This window comes from Arachis ipaensis, chromosome B2 (genome assembly GCF_059453495.1).
Source record: "Arachis ipaensis isolate K30076 ecotype BB chromosome B2, ASM5945349v1, whole genome shotgun sequence".
NCBI lineage: Eukaryota > Viridiplantae > Streptophyta > Magnoliopsida > Fabales > Fabaceae > Arachis > Arachis ipaensis.
Window position 1 is genome coordinate 114,330,859 of NC_142437.1, and position 24,580 is coordinate 114,355,438.

The 24,580-nt window shown below is 31.5% G+C and overlaps 1 protein-coding gene across 1 annotated transcript; it reads left to right on the forward strand.

The window, feature by feature from the left end:
* Window positions 1-18,791: 18,791 nt before the first annotated feature.
* Window positions 18,792-22,154, forward strand: LOC148575287 (putative expansin-B2). The gene is made up of 4 exons (XM_088506159.1): window positions 18,792-18,963; window positions 20,064-20,176; window positions 20,747-20,928; window positions 21,824-22,154. The coding sequence occupies exons 1-4, from the start codon at window positions 18,792-18,794 to the stop codon at window positions 22,152-22,154; spliced, it is 798 nt and encodes a 265-aa protein (XP_088362285.1).
* The last annotated feature ends 2,426 nt before the right edge of the window (window positions 22,155-24,580 follow it).

A 24,580-nucleotide genomic window follows, 5' to 3' on the forward strand; every position in this document is an offset into this window, starting at 1 on the left:
CACCCAATTAAAGGACAAGCAAGTAATTCAAGTAATATGCAGATGATGCATGCCTGTCCTATGGCTGATGAGGCTCATCTGTCGGTTATCCAGCCAACCCGACAAGTCTGAATTGTCCTTAGACTGTCCCCCGACGTGCATCCCCAAGAGTCTATGCATAGCTTTATCTCAAATAATCAATATTACTCAATGGGGGTAACATTTCCGGGAATTTATATAGTGCCCGGTCACACTTACGTCGTAGGGTCAACAGAGTATCGAGTTTTCAACCTGGTACACGTGGTGGCAAGCCACGGCACTTAATCCAGGGAACCTCGTATCTCAGATCATTAAATTATTCAAGCCATATAAATAATTCAATTATAATTCATCAACATCCACATCATTCTCAATCGCATCTCATTCATTATCATACATCAATCATATTCAATCCTTATCTTTCATTATTACACCTCCCATTCCGTCCATCAATAGTTTCAATTCAAAACATAATTCATTCTTTTGTAAATGAATCAAACTTAAAACATGCTCATTTTCTTAATAACTCAAAATCAAACCATATAACCTTCGAATCTAAATCTTTTTAAATAATCATCTAAACAAAATCTCTAATTTTTATAAAATTTCGGCAGCATCTCCTCTAAAACTCGGACTTTGCCACCCTTTTCGGGTCCAAACCTGCATTCTTTCCAATTCAACATACCCTTTCTCATCATCATAACAATCACCACAATAAATCTACCTCAGATCAACAATTATACTGATACAATATTCAAATCCAACAACCAAAATTTAACTAAAAATCAAAGTTCACAAATCCTAGGCTTTTAACACAAAATACCTCATTTTTCATTCAAAATTTCCATTCCAATTATTTTCAAACCTATTACCACCAATCCAAATTACCAACAATAATCCTCAACAAGCTCCATATCTTTTCATCAATCATCATTCAACCAAACTAAAATATAGCCATATAATCAACAATTCAATCACATATCCTTTCAAAGATCCAACTAGCAACCAATATCATCTTACAAACAAATCACCAAACCAAACCAAGCATATTCATTAACCCATTACTAAACATTAAATATACACCTGCATTCCAACTTATCCTATGGTCATCTAGCCTAAGTTTTTACAGAACATTATATATTAAATGCAAGAAACCTAAACCATACCTTAGCCAATTCCCAAATATTATTCCAAGACAATTTTCCTAAAGAACACAGCCCTCAAAACCTCAATTAATTCGCTTTCTCCAAGTTCCAGTATTCACAATTTCGAGCTCCAATTATTTATTTTCAACCTAATACACATTTATAACACATATATATCCAATTTAATACTCAAAGCTCAAATTCAATTAAATTAAAATAAAATTATCGTATCCTCACCTTACCCAAGCTTCACATAAGCAAGAATGAACATTTTTCTCAAGCTAATTGGATCCTAAAACATCAAAGAACAAAAAAATTCAATATCTCCACTAATTTTTCAAAAATGGGTGAAGAAGAGGCTGAGATAAAATAGAGGGTTACCTATGAAATTGTTCCGGTAGAAACGTAAAGCTTGACGCGATGAATGCGTGGCCGCAAACGGTGCGACAATTGGAGCTCAGACGGAGAAGTTACTGGACTTTGAGTTTAACCGTAGGGGTTCGCATGGCTTCTCTTCTCCTTATTATGCTTCAGCGTGATTCTGCTGATTGAGGAAGAAGAGAGGTTTTAATTCATTTAGTTGCTGGGCTGGTTGGACCCACGGTCCCGGTTTGGACTTGGTTTAACCGATTCGGCCCGTTCGGTCCAATCTTGACCGATTTTTTCGAAATTAGTGTCAAAATTCTCGTTTCGATGAGCTCTACCCTAATTTGATATAATATTCGCGTTTCTAATCTTCCTTATTAAAAGCTAATTTATTGACTAATTATCTACTAATTTAATCGAAATTTACAGAGAAAGTACCATTCAGATAAGAAAAAGATAATGGAAATTACTTTTTTTTTTTATTTACATTCAAGGATTAGAAATGAAATTTGGGGTCAAAACATAAGATTAAAGGTGTTGAATTGACAAACAATTGAAGGTCTCATGACCTTGACATTGTTACTACTGTTGCCCATCTCCTCGGTGATTCTACATCATTCTACTCTGATATTCGACCTTGATTTTCTGCTTTAATTTTTTGGGAAAAGAAAAAGAATTTAGGTTGTTCAATGTTTAAGGTGTGGACCTTTTTTACAAGCTCAAATTTTGGAAGCATTACCTCATACAATAGGGAGTAATCAGCCAAAGATTATGGTAAGGAGAGAGAATCCACAAATATGAAATTCTTAACACCTTCACCATTCAAGTCTGAAATTTTGGAAGCAATATACTTACACTAGAAGGAGCATTCCGCTAAAATCAGGTTATATTCTTATAGCTTTCAAGCTGTATTATTTCTTCTCCTTCGTGGTTCTTTAATTTGTTGAATATTTTGATTCTTTAATTTATTTATTTTTTTATTTCATTCAATGGAAAAAGGCATAAATGTGAGTATTTAGAAAAAGCTATTGGAAGAAAATACAAAAAAAAGAGTTAGCTTAGAAAAAAATAAAAAATTATATTAATATCTTTTGTAATCATTTTATGTTTTTTTTCTTGAATCTAAGAAGTTTTCTTTGTTAAGTTGGGTGGGCACTTAGTGTTGAGAGTTTAGAAAGTAAACCTAGCCAAATCAAATTTGGTTAGAAGTTTAGTTTATCCCTTATAGGATTATGAAGAATCATTGGGAATTGGTGAATGTAATCTTTGAAAAGATAATGAAAATTTTAGCTACTATTATTGTAGTGGAGACTGGATATAGGCTATATTATATTGTACAAAGTGATTGAATGAGGATACATGACTATGTACTTCTTTCTTCTCTATTCTATTTTTGTTTGTTTCGTTATGAGACAAAATTAAATTGAAAGCCACTTAGATAAAGATGCTTAAAACGTCTTTTTTTAAAAATATTTTTAAGTAATTAAAAATTAATATATATAATTGATTAAACTATATTATTTTTATTAAAATTAGATTAGATAAATTGATTTGGCCAAAAAATCGGTAAACTATATTTTAAACCGTTTTAAATTAATATTTTTATAAAAAATAATTACAATATCTCTATTATAGAAAATAACTAAAATATTATTATTATTATTATTATTAATTTTTTTTTTTTTGAGAATCCTAAACTCTAACCCTTTTCTTTTCTCTATGTTGTTATAGGGTTAGAATTTAGGATTTTTAAAATTATATATATATATATATAATAGAAATATTTTAGTCATTTTCTATAATAGGATTATTATAGTAATTTTTTATAAAAAAAATATTAATTTAGATTGGTTCAAGGTTTGGTCTATCGATTTTTCCGGATAAATCAATCTGTCTGAGCTAATTTTGACAAAAATAACACAATTTACTTTATTATATGTATTAAATTTTAATTAATAAAAAACATCTTTAAAAAAAAAAAACTTTTAAAGCATCTTTATTAGAGTGGCTCCCAATTAAATTATCTTTTCTATAATTTATATTGCAGACACAACAGAATCTTATTTTTTATGCTAAAGTTTAAAAGAAATAAAAAAAAGTCATAGATTTAATTCCATTCTCTAGATTATTAAAAATCTTTAATATATATCATAAATTTATTAATTAATTAAATTTTTAATTTCAACATATAATGTGTATAGTAAGACGTTGCCAACGGAAAAAGGGCAAAATAGCAAAGTTTCAACCAAACAAAAATAAAATAATATTAGAACAATATATTTTAAGTTTATATTCTCAACAAAAAACACACTCCTACTACTTATCCATGCTAAAGAATCTTAATATAGAATGTTATCATTTAGTTCGAAATAAATCTTAATATATTAGGCATTCTGTTCTTTATGATTTTCTGTCAACGATTCCACCATCAAGAAAACATCTTCCCAATTAATGAGAAATTTGATGATACTAACTTTACAACATGAATAAATCTTGTGACAATTCAAAGTTTTGACATGGAAAATCATCTAGATTCTTCCAAGATTCCAGCACAATTCAAAACTTGTGATGCCAAGAAGACTACTACAAAATCTGTACCCTACAAAGAAAGGATCCCGGATGATCTTACCCTTATTACTACTTTAGCTTGAAGAACGAAGTTGTTCGTTGCTCTCAATTTCATGAAAGTGTTTTTCATACTCTTCTGTAACTCACATTCAAAGCCTCAAGTAAATATGAATATTGTAAATTGAATAAGACAAACACTTATTGTTGTTAAAATTCTTCATGATAATAAGAATATTAAATTTGATAATTAGACGCTTTGCCAATATGATACAAGGCACTACTTACTTATAGAGTTATAGTTGATGGACAATAATTCAAAAAACAATCAAATAATAATTATCTAACATCTTATAATTAAAAAATTATTAATTAAGATTAATCTAATTAATATTAAAATATTTTAATATTTTCTAATATCTCCTCTCAAAATTAAGTGTCCATTGGAGTTTACAACTTACTAAAAAAACCTCGAATAAGAAAATTCCAGGAACTCAAATATAGACAGAGTTATTGAAACTTGAGATGTAAACTGAATTACTAAAATGGGATGCAGATTAAACTTTCAAAAAGGTACAGATAGAACTGTTAAAATAGAACAAAGATAAAACTGTTGAAACTGAACGAATTATTAAAACACGATGCTGAATTGCTAGAACCAGAAACGAAATTGTCAGAACGGAGTGAAATATCAAACAGATGCGGAAGAAACTGTCAGAAAATAAGATGCAAACAAAATTATATGAATTCAAGGTGAAAATGAAAATACTACGAAAAGAAAATGTAAATAATACTCTCATAAAAGAGTTTGACCAGTAAAAAAAAAACTCTGATGAGTTTGGAAAACTCCTATTTAATTTTGATGATGAACAAACATTATTGAAATATTTAATTACAAAATTATTAATTTGATTTCAACTAACATATGTTAATTAATAATTTTGTGGTGCAGATTTTACCTTGGGCCGGAAAATATAAATGTTGCTAGCCCAAATTAAAAACTAACCTTGCTGCATGTGTTATATTTAATGGCTGAATTTTTATTGATGGGCCAAGCTCAATGTTAGCCCATGATTAATTTTTGATGAGAGCCTTCTATGCTTGATCCGAAACAAATCTCATCAAGAAAGCAAATGTTAACCATTTGGGCCAGATTAAATCCTAATGCTACCAAGCCCAACATTATTTTGATAAAAGTTTCCAAGCTTGGTCCGAAACCAAGGTTAAATGAAAGCTAAATGGTTTCATGCTTTCCAACGGATTCCATCTCTTTGTTAAGAATGGATTTCAAATTTTAATATGTTAGCATTGGAAATATGAGAGAGAACTTGACTTTGATTTGATGGGAATCATTATGATTAATGTTATACGCTACTCAAAGCAAGGGAAGTAAAAAGCAATCTATCAACTTGTTTCATTTTCATTTAATTGCTTTTACTTTAACTTCACATTCTCTCTCATCTCTTTCTTCTTCTTTCTTCGGTCCTTGTCCAGGAAATAATGGAAGAAATGTTCTTCAACCAACAGAAGGAAGAAGCTGCATGCATCAAGACCATCAAGCTAATGATGGCAAGAAAACATACTAAAATAAAAATGAGCTGTGGCTGAGATTTTCACCATATTTGGTTAGATTTGGTGAGGTATCTTGAGCCTCTCATGCTCAAAAATGGACATTGAAGATTCGGCCAGCATGGAGGAGATTCTTGAAGCATGGCTTGTCTTTGATTCTGTTCAACCACCACAGGGAGTAGCTAGAGTGGCGAAGTGATAGTTGAAGGCAGAGATTGAAGCAGATGAAGTCATCATCATCATGAAGCATCAAGGGCCAGAAATCCATCTTGGAGAGCAAGCCAAGGATGGAGAGCTCGGATTGATGAAGGGTGATGATCAAGAAAGGTCCAGAGGTAATTGCATGTTGAGTTTTGCATGGTTATGTCTTCTCTCTCTATGTGGCCGAACCGGTTCTGTTTGTTAAAGGAGGAAGAAGTTGGTTCGGCTTTGGCTTCAATAAGTGGAGGCTCCCCTCTTCTATAATAAGGGTGGACAGCCACTGTTTGAGGCAAGGAGAAAATTGAGAGTGCAAGGCACAGTGTTCTCAGAGCTACCTGAGCTAACAGTTTTCTCTTCTCCTTCAATGTGTTCTGTTTTGTATTTTTCTGTTTAATTTTGTCATGTCTTGAGTCTCATGGTAAAAGGCAAACAGTGAGGTTTGTAATGAAAAAGCCATAGAGCGGAAAAAGGCAGAGAGTGCAAAATTATAAAGAAAAAGCCATAGATGTCTTAGAGTTCCTTTGTTCATCTATGTTGTGTTTCATGATTCTGTGGGAATCCCCTTGTAAGTTGGGTTAGCACTTTACAAGTTGTAATCAGATTGATTATAGTGAAATTCCATCATGTTTGTGATGGAGACTGGATGTAGGCTGTACTGCACTTAGCAGCTGAACCAGGATATATCTGGGTGTAATCTTTCTTCTCTCCAACTCCATTTCTGTTTTTTACTGCACAGGAGCAAAAACTAAAATGTCTCGTGCCAAGTGACGAGACAAAACAAAAAGTCTCGTGGCAAGTGACGAGCAAAAACAAAAAGTCTCGTGTCCAGAGACGAGCTAAAACAGAAAAGTCTCCTCTGAGTTCAGCAAGTGTTAGCAACAAAAAAGGGGGCTAAGATTCAACCCCCCTTCTCTTAGCCACTGAAACCATCAATTGGTATCAGAGTCAGGTTTCAAAGAGATCAAGCTTTGCAGCTTGGAGCAAAGATCCTCATGACAGAAAACAGTGGCGCAAATATGGTGTCCTATAATCTAACTGAAGGTCAATCAAGCAACAGACCTCCTCTTTTCAATGGGAAAAACTATACCTATTGGAAGGAGAGGATGAAGATATTTGTACAGGCAGTGGATTACAGACTTTGGAAGATTATTCTCGAAGGGCCTCAATTTCCAACTATCACAAGTGCAGAAGGAGTTGTTTCTCTCAAACCAGAAGCAAGATGGACCGAGGAAGATAGGAAGAAGGTGGAGTTAAATGCCAAGGCAATAAATCTGCTCAATTGTGCTATCAGCTTCGAGGAGTACCGACGGGTATCAAGATGCACAATGGCAAAGGAAATCTGGGACAAATTACAAATCACCCATGAAGGAACCACCATTGTCAAGAAGACTCGGACAGATATGCTAAATAGAGAATATGAAATGTTTGCAATGAAGGAAGGAGAGTCCATTGATGAACTGTTCGAACGGTTCAATGCTATCATTGTTGGCTTAGATGCTCTGGGAATTACACATTCTGATTCTGTGCTAGTGAGAAGAGTGTTGAGATGTCTCACAAAAGAGTGGAAAACTAAAGCTTTAATTATTTCTGAGAGCAGTAGCTTAGACTCCATGACACTTGATGATTTGAGAGGAAATCTTCTTGCTTTTGAAAATACCTATTTGAAAAAAGATACAAAAAAGAAAGGAGTTGCATTTTCTTCTGTGACTAACCCTCCGGATGATGAATCCAGTGATAACTCTTCTGAAAATGAGTTTGTTTTATTTGCAAAAAAATTCAGGAAAATGGCTAAGCTCAAAGGCAAAGGCAGCAGCACAAGGAGAGTAAAGAAAGACCTTAGCAAGGTAACTTGCTATAATTGCAAGGAAATGGGGCATTTCAAATCTGATTGTCCCAAGCTGAAGAAGGAGGAAAAGCCGAAAAGAGGAAAGAAGAAAGGACTGATGGCCACATGGGAAGACTTGGAGAATGACTCTGATGATGATGATGAAGAAACCGAGACCAAGTCACAAACATGTCTCATGGTAGACCACATAGATCAGGTAGTCTTTCATAACCCTAATACTGAAGATCTTCATCTTATGATAGACCACCTTTCTGAAAAAATAAGATGTTTTCTGCTGGAAAATCAAGAACTTGAACAGCAAATTACCATTCTTAAGGCCGAAAACAGTTTTCTAAAAGAAAAGGTGAGAGAGGCCGAAACTGCTTGTGATCTTGTTGAAGAAAATAAGCAGTTAAGAGCCCAAGTTAGGAGCTGTGAAAGTAACCATTGTGTTCTTGCATATGTGGACTGTTTTAAGCAAAATGAAGAGTTGCTTAAAGAGGTTAAAAGACTTAAGGAAGACTTGGCCAAGTTTACACAAAGTTCCAAAAGTTTAAATCACATCTTGGCTAGTCAAAAACCTCTTTATGATAAGGCTGGGTTGGGATTCTATAAATCTGAAAATTCACATTTTGAAAATATTGCTTCATCTTCTAATGACACAAGATTTCAAGATCCCACCTACTTTAACAAAAAGGCAACTCCAAGGTTTTGTAGACTATGCAATCGGAATGGACACTTTCCCATTCAATGCTTTTTCGGTGAAAGAATGGTTGGTGACAAGGTTTATAAAATTGTTTTTTATTACAATGGCTTAGGACATAGAAGATGGTTTAACGTAAAAGGATCTAAAAAGATTTGGATACCTAAGGTTACTTAAGCTTGTTTTGTAGGTGTGCCTAGCATCCAAAAGGAAGGAAAATATGTGGTATATGGACAGCGGATGCTCTAGGCATATGACCGGAAAGGCAACCTTCTTCATAAAGCTTGATGACTATGATGGAGGACTTGTCACTTTCGGTGATGATGCAAAAGGAAAAATTGTGGCTGTTGGGAAAGTTGGTAAAAACTTTTCTTCTTGTATAAATGATGTTCTCCTTGTACATGGCTTGAAACATAATTTGCTTAGTGTTAGTCAACTTTGTGATTTGGGTTTTGAAGTTATCTTTAAGAAATTTGTTTGTTTAGTTGTGTGTGAGAAAACTGGGGATGTTCTTCTTGAAGCTAAGAGATGTAACGATGTGTATGGATTAACTCTTGAGGATTTAAAGGAACAAAATGTAACATGCTTCACATCATATGAATCTGAAAAATGGCTTTGGCATAGAAAGTTGGGACATGCTAGCATGTATCAAATTTCTAAGCTAGTCAAAAGAAATTTGGTTAGAGGAATCCCAAACATCAAGTTTGATAAGGATCTTACTTGTGACGCTTGTCAATTAGGCAAACAAGTAAAATCCTCTTTTAAATCAAAAGATGGAATCTCAACCAAAAGGCCATTGGAAATGTTACATATTGATCTTTTTGGTCCTACTAGAACTCAAAGTTTAGGAGGTAAACATTATGGTCTTGTGGTGGTAGATGATTACTCTAGATTTGGTTGGGTACTTTTCCTTGCTCATAAGAATGATGCCTTTCATGCTTTTTCTACCCTTTGTAAGAAAATTCAAAATGAAAAGGATTTGAAAATTGCCCATTTAAGAAGTGATCATGGAAGAGAATTTGAAAATCACGATTTTGAAAAATTCTGTGATGACTTAGGGATTTCTCATAATTTTTCATGCCCTAGAACCCCCCAACAAAATGGGGTGGTTGAAAGAAGGAATAGAAGCCTTCAAGAAATGACTAGGGCTATGTTATGTGAGAGTGAAATTCCTAAATTCTTATGGGCTGAGGCTGTGAATACAGCATGTTATATTTTGAATAGAACAATCATTAGAAAAGGGTTAAAGAAAACGCCTTATGAGCTATGGAAAGGAACCCCTCCAAATCTTAAGTACTTTCATATTTTTGGATGCAAATGTTTTGTGCTTAACAATAAGGAAAATCTTGGAAAATTTGATCCAAAATCATATGAAGGAATGTTTGTTGGATATTCCACCACAAGCAAGGCCTATAGAGTTTATCTCAAAGAACATAGGACAATAGAGGAATCCATACATGTTACTTTTTGTGATTCTAACTTAATTCCCAGTATTGTGAAGGATATTGATTCAGATTGTGAAGAGGATGGAACAAGCAAAGAAAATCCCAAATCTGTCCAGAATGAAGAATCTGTCAGCCCGGTTCTGTCTCGTCAGATTGGAGGAGACACTTCCATTTTGTCTCCTGAACAGGCACGAGCAACTGAAACAGTGAGACCACCAGAAGTTCATCAAAGTTCTACACCTGTTCGAAAGCCTAGAGAATGGAAGTCTATGAGGGGTTATCCTCATGATTTCATCATTGGTGATCCTTCTCATGGCGTAACAACAAGATCCTCCACCAAAAGACAAACCGAACCTAGCAACTTCGCTTTCTTGTCACAAATGGAGCCCAACAATGTCAAACAAGCTCTTGAAGATCCATCATGGGTCAAGGCCATGCAAGAGGAGCTAGCTCAATTTGACAAGAATGAGGTTTGGACATTAGTACCTTATTCGGATGGTATGAAGGTAACGGGTACTAAGTGGGTCTTTAAAAATAAACTTGGTGAGGATGGACAAGTTGTTCGTAACAAGGCTAGATTAGTGGCCCAAGATTACGATCAAGAAGAAGGTATAGATTTTGATGAGTCTTTTGCTCCGGTAGCTAGAATGGAAGCAATTCGGTTGCTTCTTGCCTATGCCGCCCATAAAGGTTTCAAAATGTTTTAAATGGATGTTAAATGTGCTTTCCTTAATGGATTTATTGATAGAGAAGTGTATGTGGCACAACCCCCCGGTTTTGAACATAAAGAGTTTCCAAATCATGTTTTCAAATTAACTAAGGCTCTTTATGGTCTTAGACAAGCTCCAAGAGCTTGGTATGAAAGGCTTAGTGCCTTCTTGTTGGAAAATAAATTTCAAAGGGGTACCACCGACACTACTTTGTTCATTAAAGCATCTAATAATGATATACTTCTTGTTCAAGTTTATGTTGATGACATTGTATTTGGATCGGCCAACATTTTCTTGTGTGAAGAGTTTGGAAAACTCATGACTAGTGAGTTTGAAATGAGTTTAATGGGAGAGCTCACTTTCTTTCTTGGCCTCCAAATTAATCAAACTCCTAGTGGTACTTTTATTTACCAAGGAAAGTATGCAAAAGAACTTATTAAAAAGTTTGGCCTAGAAAATTCCAAAGCAATGGGTACACCAATGCATCCCAACACAAAACTTGAAAAGGATGATGATGGTCAAGATGTGGATGAAACAAAGTATAGAGGAATGATAGGTTCACTCATGTACCTTACCTCCTCTAGACCGGATATTGTTCAAAGTGTGGGTGTATGCTCAAGATTTCAATCTCACCCAAAAGAATCCCATCTTACGGCTGTTAAACGCATCATTAGATACATTAAGGGAACTTGTGATTATGGCTTGTGGTATCCTAAATCTGATGAATTTTGTGCCGTAGAGTTTTGTGATGCAGATTATGCGGGAGATAGAGTGGATAGAAGAAGCACATCCGGAATGTGTTGCTTCCTTGGAAGCTCACTCAATATGTGGTCAAGTAAGAAACAAGCCACAGTAGCTTTATCCACAGCTGAAGCAGAATACATTTCCGCATCTGCATGTTGCACTCAATTAATTTGGTTAAAAACACAATTAGAAGATTACAAATTAAAAATCAATAGTATACCCTTATTTTGTGATAATATGAGTGCTATAAATATTTCAAAAAATCCTGTTTTGCACTCAAGAACAAAGCACATTGAAATTAAATATCATTTCATTAGAGAATATGTGCAAAAGGGAACTATTGATATTCAATTTGTAAAATCTGAAGACCAAATTGCTGATATTTTTACAAAACCCCTCTATGAAGACAGATTCTATAGCTTGAGAAAAAGTTTGGGAATGTTTGATTTAAATTTTATTGAAAATCTGTGAATTTGTGACTCTGTTCAGATTTTGCTCGTAGGTTTGGACGAGATAAAAATTATGATGGAAGAGCTGTGGTCAAGGGGGAGGCAGCGCAGAATTCAAAATTTTATGGGCCCCACCAAAAATTCCTTGACCCCACCTTAACAGTTATGGTAGTTATCTTTCTAGTCATCAAATCTTCTTGGAAGTGGTTATTGTCAAATCAAATCCCTATATCCATCTAATCCCTTGATTTAAGGCAACAACTTTTCAGTTTTGGATTTCAAAAGTTAAAAGGGAAAATCATTTTTGGATAATAACCACTCATTATGGTCATTAACCGTCCACTAATGGTCATTACTCTCCATATTCTCTTTCCAAACCCCATTAAATGCGTTCACCCACCTTGTCTCTCTCTCCCTCTCAATTCGGTTATCACCCCCAACCTTTCATATTTCATTCCCCCATTACCATGAAAAAGAAAACCGCGCCAAGAAAGAGTGAAAGAATTCTTCTTTCTCAAAAACCATCAACACCCCAAACTCACACTCACATCCACATACATTCTACTTCCTCATCCTCTCCCTCACCTCCAACCAAACAAACCGAAGCCATGAGAAGAAAGGTAGTGGCCCAAAAGAGTTCCGGAAGAGGACGAAACAGAAAGAACAAGGACCCCCAAGAGGAAGAAGAGCAAGAATCTCATACTTCTCCCATTCCTTCACCTCCACCCTCATCACCGAAACGGACTACTCCTGGAAAAAGCTCCCAAAAGAATCAGGGGTTTGCACTCAATGACACTACTGAACCTCCAAACTTGGAATCCATGGAATTCAGAGACAAGTATGGCAAGACTCACTCCCACTTTGATCCAAGCAGATTTAACTCTTGCACCTCTTTTGAGTTTCATAAAGAGGTTATGGAGAAGCGTCATTTGTGCACAACCTATCTTGTTAGCCTTGAAAATCTCACCAACAAGGGTATCAATATCTCCTCTCTGTTTGAACTCCTCAATTGGAAGCCTCTGCTTCTCATCCAGAAACCAGTCTACCCTGGTCTTGTTCGAGATTTTTATGCCAATATGCGGCTCATTGACGGCACCCTTCATTCCTATGTCAAAAGGGTTCAAATAGCCCTTGATGCTGAGACAATTGGAGCGGCTCTTGGGTTCAAAGATGAAGGACCGCGAGCGTACATGGTGAAAAAATGGGACACACAAGTTGGCGTTCCATACAAAACTGTTCTCAAGCACATTTGCGAGAACCTTTCTGGATTGCATGGCACCATTCCAACACATAAAGCTCTAGGACCGGTCAATTCCCTGCTTCACCGAATCATCACTCATATTCTGACTCCCCAAAGTGGCTCACACAACCGAGTAACATTTTCTGACTGTCTCATCTTATTTGCTTTGGTTACTTCTACTCCTATATCCTTTGGTTATATTATGATTAGGCACATGTGGGATTCTGTTAGAAGCACCAGAAAGGCCAATCTGCTTTATGGTATGTTTTTAACTAGAATATTTGAGTACTTTAAAGTTGATTTGTTGAATGAGGCTGTAGAAAATAAGGTGTCTTCAATTAGAGGAGGAGGAGCAACTAAGGACACCAAAGGGCGAAAATCTGTTGCATCGGATAGTGAGTATGAAGGCAGGCCAGACTCTTCCAAAACAATTAAGTCCATCAAACAGATTTTGGGAGAACTTTCGAACATGGCAGATCTGATGTATAAATCCCACAAAGAAGCCCGCAAACAAGCTTGTGAAAGTGAGAAAGCTTGGAACAATTGCAAAGAAAGGGTTAATCTGATGATGGAACGTTTTAAAGAAGATTTGGGAGATGATAGTGACGGAGATGCTGAAGAACAAATTAATTTAAATGATGATTAGTGACTGTTTCTTTACTCTGTTTGATATTGGCTCCATTAGGCTCAATCTGTTTTTTGTATGAGCATGACTTGATACTCCCTGCTCTAGGATAATCTCTAGGATATTGTCATATACTCTTGCTACTTTATCTTGAATATTTTGCTGTGTTGATCATGTTTTGTGCAGGTGCCCCCATGATGACAAAAGGGGGAGGAAATTTATGTGTTTCCAAAATTGAATTTGGAACGAAACAGGGGCTGGAGAAACAGGGGAACAGGGGATGAAATTTTCAAAATTGAAAATTCATGATCACCCTTGTTCAAAGAATGCATGTCGTTATTGCATTCACTATGGTTGTTGCTTGAACTGCATTTGGTTTATAATGATGGTTGATCTATTTTTGATGCCTGGCTGTTGATTCATCATTGATAAACTTGTTGTTTGAAAAACTTATTTTTGGCAGTTCCTTTAAATTGTGTAATACATTAAAACTGCCTTGTTTTGATCATGTGTACTTCAAATACTTTTCCATCATGTTGTTTTGCTCTGATATCTTTAACAGGAAAGGATTTGAAAAATATTTTGATATTTTTTGTATGAAATAGTTTGAGCAGTAAATCAGTTTATGATATCAAATGAGTTTTGATTATCAATTTAAACTGCTCATAAATCAAGCATTTAGCATCATAAAATATACTAAATAACATTGTTACTTGAAGCTTGATTTAAATGTTACAGGTTGAGTGCTTCCCTTGGTAACATAAGCATACATCAAGGGGGAGCTATGTGACATTTAGAAAGGGGGAGAAATTCAAAATCAAAGGGAGTATTTTTTACTCAATCTTTAAATTTCTTTCCATTTCAATTTTAATAATGTTTGTCATCAAGGGGGAGATTGATGAGTTTGGAAAACTCCTATTTAATTTTGATGATGAACAAACATTATTGAAATATTTAATTACAAAATTATTAATTTGATTTCAACTAACATATGTTAATTAATAATTTTGTGGTGCTGATTTTACCTTGGGCCGGAAAATATAAATGTTGCTAGCCCAAATTAAAAACCAGCCTTGCTGCATGTGTTATATTTAATGGCTGAATTTTTATTGATGGGCCAAGCTCAATGTTAGCCCATGATTAATTTTTGATGAGAGCCTTCTATGCTTGATCCGAAACAAATCTCATCAAGAAAGCAAATGTTAACCATTTGGGCCAGATTAAATCCTAATGCTACCAAGCCCAACATTATTTTGATAAAAGTTTCCAAGCTTGGTCCGAAACCAAGGTTAAATGAAAGCTAAATGGTTTCATGCTTTTCAACGGATTCCATCTCTTTGTTAAGAATGGATTTCAAATTTTAATATGTTAGCATTGGAAACATGAGAGAGAACTTGACTTTGATTTGATGGGAATCATTATGATTAATGCTATACGCTACTCAAAGCAAGGGAAGTAAAAAGCAATCTATCAACTTGTTTTATTTTCATTTAATTGCTTTTACTTTAACTTCACATTCTCTCTCATCTCTTTCTTCTTCTTTCTTCGGTCTTTGTCCAGGAAATAATGGAAGAAATGTTCTTCAACCAACAGAAGGAAGAAGATGCATGCATCAAGACCATCAAGTTAATGATGGCAAGAAAAAATACTAAAATAAAAATGAGCTGTGGCTGAGATTTTCACCATATTTGGTTAGATTTGGTGAGGTATCTTGAGCCTCTCATACTCAAAAATGGACATTGAAGATTCGGCCAGCATGGAGGAGATTCTTGAAGCATGGCTTGTCTTTGATTCTGTTCAACCACCACAGGGAGTAGCTAGAGTGGCGAAGTGATGGTTGAAGGCAGAGATTGAAGCAGATGAAGTCATCATCATCATGAAGCATCAAGGGCCAGAAATCCATCTTGGAGAGCAAGCCAAGGATGGAGAGCTCGGATTGATGAAGGTGATGATCAAGAAAGGTCCAGAGGTAATTGCATGTTGAGTTTTGCATGGTTATCTCTTCTCTCTCTATGTGGCCGAACCGGTTCTGTTTGTTGAAGGAGGAAGAAGTTGGTTTGGCTTTGGCTTCAATAAGTGGAGGCTCCCCTCTTCTATAATAAGGGTGGACAGCCACTGTTTGAGGCAAGGAGAAAATTGAGAGTGCAAGGCACAGTGTTCTCAGAGCTACCTGAGCTAACAGTTTTCTCTTCTCCTTCAATGTGTTCTGTTTTGTATTTTTTTTGTTTAATTTTGTCATGTCTTGAGTCTCATGGTAAAAGGCAAACAGTGAGGTTTGTAATGAAAAAACCATAGAGCGGAAAAAGGCAGAGAGTGCAAAATTATAAAGAAAAAGCCATAGATGTCTTAGAGTTCCTTTGTTCATCTATGTTGTGTTTCATGATTCTGTGGGAATCCCCTTGTAAGTTGGGTTAGCACTTTACAAGTTGTAATCAGATTGATTATAGTGAAATTCCATCATGTTTGTGATGGAGACTGGATGTAGGCTGTACTGCACTTAGCAGCTGAACCAGGATATATTTGGGTGTAATCTTTCTTCTCTCCAACTCCATTTCTGTTTTCTACTGCATAGGAGCAAAAACTAAAATGTCTCGTGCCAAGTGACGAGACAAAACAAAAAGTCTCGTGGCAAGTGACGAGCAAAAACAAAAAGTCTCGTGTCCAGAGACGAGCTAAAACAGAAAAGTCTCCTCTGAGTTCAGCAAGTGTTAGCAACAAAAAAGGGGGCTAAGATTCAACCCCCTTCTCTTAGCCACCGAAACCATCAAACTCAAAGAGTTCAATGAGAATACAAAACTCTAATATCGTACTAAAATTCATGATAATAATTCAAGAATAATAAAATTGATAACTAGATGCTCTAACAATATGTATGATACAAGGTACCATTTATTTATTGGTTATGAACAATTCAAAAAATAATTAAATACTAAATACTTTTCATTATTAATAAGAGTATCAATCAAAATTAATCTAATTAATATTTAAATAAATATGTTAATATTATCTAACAAATATTGCCAAGGAAAAATATGACACATGATATGAGAATAACTTAAATTTGTTCAAAAATATTAGACAGTCAAGCAATTTTTTTATTAAGTCCAATTATCGTGACTTTCTTCAATGTTTCCAAAGGGTACAAATAGTGGAAACAGATAAGATCAGGCTAGGCTTTATTTTTAATAGATTAGATTTATAAAGTAGTTAATTAGTTTGAATTTAGTTTGCAGTTTTTTGTAAAATTTGACTTGTTATTGAAATTGGTCTGTGGATTGAATTTTGTTAGAAAATCTGATAAACTTTTGAGACATTATTTGGGTCACTAAGTTTAGTGAGGTTAACAATTTTATTACGGCGATATAATTTAGCTTCACTAATTTTGGTGAGATTAACAATTTTATTATAATAAAAATAACCATAAGTTTACTTTGATTGACCCAAAGATATAAACTAAATTTCTTATTTTAAAGAGAGCCTAAAAAATAAACACAAACTTATGTTATATTCAAATTAACTTCACTTCATAAACAAAAAAAGTACATATATATTTATAGTAATAAAAAAGAAAAGACTATTTATGATTTAGACAATGTGAAATTAATATATAACAAAATTTATCATACTAAACTTATATTTTCTTATTACAATTAATTCATATACTTAACCTACAAATTTACTTACTCCTGTGTAATTTTTTTTAATAAAAATAAAAAATATTATTTTAAAATACTTTTTTTAATAAAAATTACTTATATATAATATATTAAATTAAATTTAATGTTTATAAAAATATTTAAACTTTTAAAATATTCTTATTTATATTTTAATAGATCTAATAAGCCATCAAGATTAATTTATTAATTTAAGTATAATTTATTGAGAATTTTAAATTTTTAAAAGTTAGACCTATTTTATAACAGATTAAATCAAGTTAAACACTGTAATTTTTTGATAAATCATTTGTCTCATTTTTATTCCTACGTACAAATAGTATTGTTTAACGGCAAATATGGCCAAATGATGGTTAAATCAATGTTATTAAACCAATGAAACAATTGTTTCAACCATATAATAATGAAAATATATATTAGCCAAAGAAACGATTCAAATATTATATACGGTTAAATCAATGTTATTATTTATAACAATAACAATAAATCCAATTGTTATCTGGTTAAATTGATCAATTTATATAACTCATTGGATCTTTTTTTTTTAAAACAAAAATCAAGAATATATTTATCTTTTTATCAAAAATTTAAACATAATTCGGTTTAGATTGTGTAAATCAATCAGATTAAAATGAGTCTAATAATTATAATGCAGACAATCGGATTTATTATTGTTACTATAATAAACTGATTTTATTATTCTAATTTATTAACCAATTTAATAAAGATATCCAATAATATCATGACACATGTAAATATTTAAAAAAAATTATTTTAAGTATTTTTATCGAAATAGTCTCCATGAAACAATTGTTTCAACTATATAATAACGGAACATTTGAAAAATTAACTATATAAATAATAATAATGTTGTTGTAACGTTGTTTCATATAACTTATCATTTATATGGCCGTTAAGTCAATGAAACAATTCAACATACAATGGTTGATAAATTGTTCCTTCAAATATAAATAAATTGACGTTATTCAACCTCGATTATATATTATTCAAAATTTTCATTCCCATGATTTAGTTCTTAATATGCAATGATTCTCTTCTTATAAAACTTCTTTATTCACATGTAACTTTCTTCTTTGGGAAGATAAGTATTTTTATTTATGGATAATTTTGTTATCCACTTTCATTCACATTAATGACTCTTTTAAAATTTCAATAATCTAATTAATAATCTCTTATCTTTATCCTTTTAAAAGGATTCTTATCAAGGGGAAAAAGGAAAAAAACTAAACGTTGCACCTTCTTAATATTTGAAATAAATATTTTTATTTTTTTTTCCTTGAATGATATCAGCATATTAGAATTAACATTATTAATATTAATTATTGACTACTGTGAGTGTTGATCATGGTCTAATATTAGGCTGTATGTGTTTGGAATAAAAAATATATGAAATTGAACTATTAAAAAGTATGTACTATAAATATTACTAGCTAGCAAGTAGTTTGAAACATGATACATTACTACAATTGCAAAATCTATCATCAATTCATCATGAAGGTTCACACATGTACTCTTGTAGTCCTTTGTTCTATGCTTTTAAGCACTAGTTGTTATTGCATCAACCCCAAATTTTTCAATCCTTCCAAAGTTGCAAATGATGAGAAACTATGGAACCAAACACAAGCTACATGGCATGGAACCCCTGATGGTGCTGGATCAGATAGTAAGTGTGCAAGTTAAATTAATCTTTATTATACATACTTTGTATATTTTATTAATTGGCATGCTAATATTGAAACTTTTCTTTGTAAGCACCAAGTATAAAAGCCTTTTTTCTAGAAACTAGTCAAACTACCATAGTTGATTTGAATAATTTTATTACCAATTGTTTTTGTCACGGAATTGTTTTTAAAATTTTACATTATTTTATAAAGACACGCAAACAAATTATATATATATATATATATATATATATATATATATATATATATAATATTTTTTCGTAATAGCTTTATTCTTAAGTTTGAAACCTGGATAATGTAGAGATCTCTAGTCATATTTTGTGCTAAAATTATACTTTTTTGTTTGCTTTTAATTTAAAAGAATAGGACAGTAGGGATTAAATTTTAAATATTTTAGTTATAATAAGCACCCTAATAATATATCATATAATTTTTGAACACTACTTATTAAGGGTTCATCAGATTGACAGGTGATATATATATGATATATTAATATCTAAAAAATTAGAATTTAATAATATATACATTCATATTAAGAATGTATGTAATAAGATAATTAAGAATGATATTTTAATTGAATCAATTTTATGATGTACGGATACTGACAATACGTAGATGCAGGATACAACATAATTTGAAATAATATACGTACATATGAATTATAAAGTATTTTTTAGATAAATTATTAATAATATTTTGATATGCTATTAATATTAAAATATAATTTTTTAACTCTTTTTAATATATTTTTTAATTATATAAAATATTTAAAATAATTTTTTAATAAATAATACTATTTCTAAACTTATTTCAAGAATATATATTAAAAATTGGACCTATAGTATTTAAGTGTGTTTAAGTATATTCGAAAAAATATTTTGTATTTTTTATTAAGACATTTAGATACAAAAGACACTAATATTAAATATCATGTCAAAATATATCTGAACATATAAATTAAATACGACAATTTAGCGAAATATTCGTGCTTGAGATACTCAATCAAACTAATCTGTATATGTTAGAGATTAATTAATTAATTAATTAATTATTTTGATGATATTAAGGTAATTATGTGCAGATGGTGCATGTAATTACGGTAAAACTGTGGAGAGTCCTCCAATCTCTAAATTGACAGCGGCTGCTGGTAGTTCTATTTTTCGCAAAGGCTATGGATGTGGTTCTTGTTATGAGGTACATTTATTTGCTTTAATTTTCCATAAAAACTGCCCTGTTTTCTTTTATATTTTCATATATGTTTGAGGAATTTATTTTAATAAAAATATAATTACTAGAAAAAAAATTCAAAAGTATATTTTCTAAGTAAGCTACTATTTTTAGTTTTCAAAAAAAAATCAATGAACATAAAAATGTATTAAAAGACGAATTAATATTTTGAATAATATTAAATATATACAAATTTTATGTTATTTCACGCCTAACCACTAAACTTTTAAGCATTCAAATTGTTATCTTAAAAAAAAAAGAGAAAATATAAGAAAGAATAACTGTTTCTTAATCAATTTATTACTCACTACATGCTAAAGATTCATTTCTCTCTTACAAGTATTTTTAACTTCTAGAAATTAAACTACAAAGTACAAACACGTACTTTTTTTTAATTTATCAGTATAAATTAAATACTTTTCCAAAAAACAATTCCAAATCAAACCTAATTGATATGTATTTCTTTACTATTTTTCTTTTTATTTTCATTTAATGATGAAACATATGATAACAAATAAAGATGATTATGATATATAGGTGAAATGCACAGATAATGCAGCATGTTCAGGGAAGTCAGTGACGGTGGTGGTAAGTGATGAATGCCCATCGTGTTCAGGATACCATTTCAATCTCAGTGGCGTCGCTTTTGCTTCCATCGCAAATCCAGGTCAACAAGATACTCTTCGCAAACTTGGACAAGTCAACCTTCAATACAGAAGGTATAATGCTTTGCAAATAATTTTATTATTTTTAAACTAAATCTTTTATATATAGTAATCTAATAAGTTGGTCCTCTTAATTATTTATGTTTCGGAAAGATTATTAGTTCAAAAAAAAACTAAAACAAAAATTAATTTTAAATAGTTTTAACAGAATGACAAATTAGTCCATTTATATTAAAAAAACTAATGACTTTTTATTTTGTTTAGGATTAATTTGTTTAATATTCTAAAATTATTAGAGTTTTTTTTGTTAGAGACCAATTCATTTAAAGCATGAATTGTTAAAGATTATTTTGGGATATTTCTTTTTCTTTGTGTTAAAATAAAATTGAATTGATTTTCGATTCTTCTTGAATTTTAATTAACTTGCTTGTTTTTCAGATTCTATTAAAATTTGAAGAATTAGATAGAAATTCATTTAATTTTAAATTTTAATAAGCACTAATAAAATTAGAATGATCCATTTTAGTCATCACGATTTACAAACAAAATCTAATATATTTTAAATATATAATCATTCCAATAAATTCCAAAATAACACCATTAATTATATTAAAAGTTTAATAGCCAGCTGGTCACCAAATTAAAATATTAAAAATATAACTATTCATATATATCTGTTTTAAATTTTTTAAAAAAATAATTTTATAATATAGTATTAAAATTTTTATGACGTAAAGATCCAAAATGTTATATTTATTGAATTCAAAAAAATATATAAAATAAATAAAAACACAAATCCAAAAAAATTATTGCATCATGAGGAATATATCGCCAAAAGATTTAGACCAATATAATAAAAATAAAAAATACAACATTTCTATCATTGCATTTCAAACTATTTAGAATGATATATATATTGTAGTATTAATTTTAATTTGGTGTGTTTTAGGGTTTCATGCTCATTTGGGAATTCTATAGCAGTGAGGATCGGTGAAAACTCTAGACCACCAACTTACATGGAAGCATCAATCGAATACGTAAATGGAGATGCAGACTACATTGATTTAAAAGTTCGTGATCAAAGTTTCCTTACTGTTTCTCGTTTGGGGGGTGCAACATGGAGTTTCTTTTTTGCTGGTTATAATTTGCAACCTCCAATGACTTTAACACTCACTCAACGTTATTCCAATGGCACCAAAGGAAAGACCATTCAACTTCCTAATATCATCCCAGTTGATTGGAAGATTGGTCAAGTTTATCAATCAAAGACAAATTTTTAGAAGATTCTTACTAGAAAAATTTACTATATTTTTATTTATAAATAATTGTCTTTTTTTTTTAAAAAAATATGAATTTGACATAAGTATAAGGGTAAGTAATTGTTAAATAAGACGATTAAATCTACTTTTATTATATGTGATGAAACCATCATGTTACGTGTAAAATTAGACATATATTTATTTTTACGATTCTCATAAATTCAATCAACTTTAATTCATAACACCAGTCAAAATTCAATTAAATTCATAATATTTTTAGCAAAATATATTAATTTATTTATACTATTATTATAGTAAATGAGTATAAATTTAATCTATCTTAATAACTTAAATTCTCTAGCTAAAATAAAAAGTTAAATCTAACTCAATGATAATACTAATTATTAACTAAAACACAAATTAAAAATAGAGACATATAATCGAGCACTTGGCATGCAAAAGTATCAAATAATAAGAAATAGTACAATCAAGTATTTCTTCAACATCAATTCACACAAATTAGTGTCAATGACCCAACCATTAGCAACACATTGCAGAAATTTAGCAAAAAATCAATCAATCAAGTCTAAAAAAATTCAAATTCAAATTCAAGAAACATAACAATATGTTGAACTAATTTTTATAAATTCTTTAATTAATTCTAAATTATTACCTAATTGAAGCAGCAAGCAACTTGAAAACAAAATTAAAGCAACAAAAAATAATTTTCAAGTTAAAGATTAAAAATAAATTAAATTAACAATAATAAAAATATATATATAATAAAAACTTCACTAAGCAACCTGAATAATCAACACAAATCGATCAATAATAATTAATACAAATCCTATTTTATAATAACAAGTAAATTTAGACCTTAATCCTATTTTAGAAGTTTAGAAGTATTATCTGAAATAAGCTTTATCAGGGGAAGGAAACGTCTGAATAGGAGCTTCTGACCTTCCTTCTCATGCCGGCAATGAGAAGAGGAGTAACAGGAGAAGAAGAAGAAGAACAAGAGAAGAAGCGGCGGCAGAAGCGTTTCGAACAGCAGTGACATCAAAACAGTGAGAGGGTGCCGTCGGAGGGGTTGCCAAAGAGGAAGGGGTTAACAGTAAAGGAGAGAGAGAGAGAGAGAGAGAGAGAGAGAGAGAGAGAGAAAGAGAGAGAGAGAGAGAGAGAGAGAGAGAGGGTTTGAATTTAGGGCACGATTATTGTCATATATGCCGGTAAATCCAACGGTAATGCGTTGCTAAAACGCAGCATTCCACTAAATGTGTTTACCGTTGGAATAATCCGACGGTAAATCCAACGTTAAATTTTGCACCTATCTTTCTCGTCTTCTCTCCAATTATTAAGAGCAAATTTATTGTCGAAAATAAAAATCCGTCGGTAAAGCCGCTGCTAAATCTGACGGTAAATCCGATTATATTTAGCGTCTTTCTTGTTGTGTTTTATCTTATCAACATAGCTACGAAATTTTTGTCAAAAAGTATTGAAATTATTGATATAGTATAAAAATTTTTGCACATAACACAAAAATTTATTAATATAGCACAGAGTAATTTTTGTCCTATCCGTGGCCATCTAACCTGGTCGGCCAATCCGACAGGTTAATATGCGGGTCGAATAAGGTATGTGTTGATGCTCAACTCTACCCAACCATCCAAAATGTATTAGGAGTGAGTATTGAATTAAGAATATTTCATTCTTATAAAAAACTTTTAATTACTAAATCAAGATCTTTGGTTAAAAATTTAATATTTTTATTTATATAAAAATTAAATTTATTTAGTGATATATAAATAATTAAATATTAAAGTATAACTCCAAGATATCATCATATTATTGTTTTTTTTTTTAATGACTCGCAAATAAGGTCGGATAACCACGTGTTGACTATTCCTAACCATAAGTTAAAACAAGAGGATTTATTTCGAATTAGAATTTATGGAGTTTAAGGCTAAATGATAACATTCTATATTAAGATTCTTTAGCATGGATAAGTAGGAGTGGTTTTTGTTTTGAGAATATAAACTTAAAATATATTGTTCTAATATTATTTTATTTTTGTTTGGTTGAAACTTTGCTATTTTGCCTTTTTCCATGGTCAACCTCTTACTATACACATTTTATGTTCAAATAAAAAATTTAATTAATTAAAAATTTTATGATGTATATATTCTATTGAAATTCAAAATAGTTTGGCATATGTAACACCAAAACTACTAAAATAACGATATATATCGTTGAAAGATTTTTCTGTTTTCAATTTCTAAATAGATGCAAAATTTTATGCTAAAATAAAAGGATGATGATTGTTTGTGATCAATTAGTCCATCTCATTATTAATGTAATTAGGTGGCAGTATATTATTGTTATAATTAAATAACATGAAAATAGTATGACTTTATTCTCAAATCTTTCTCAATTCAATTATATTCTTA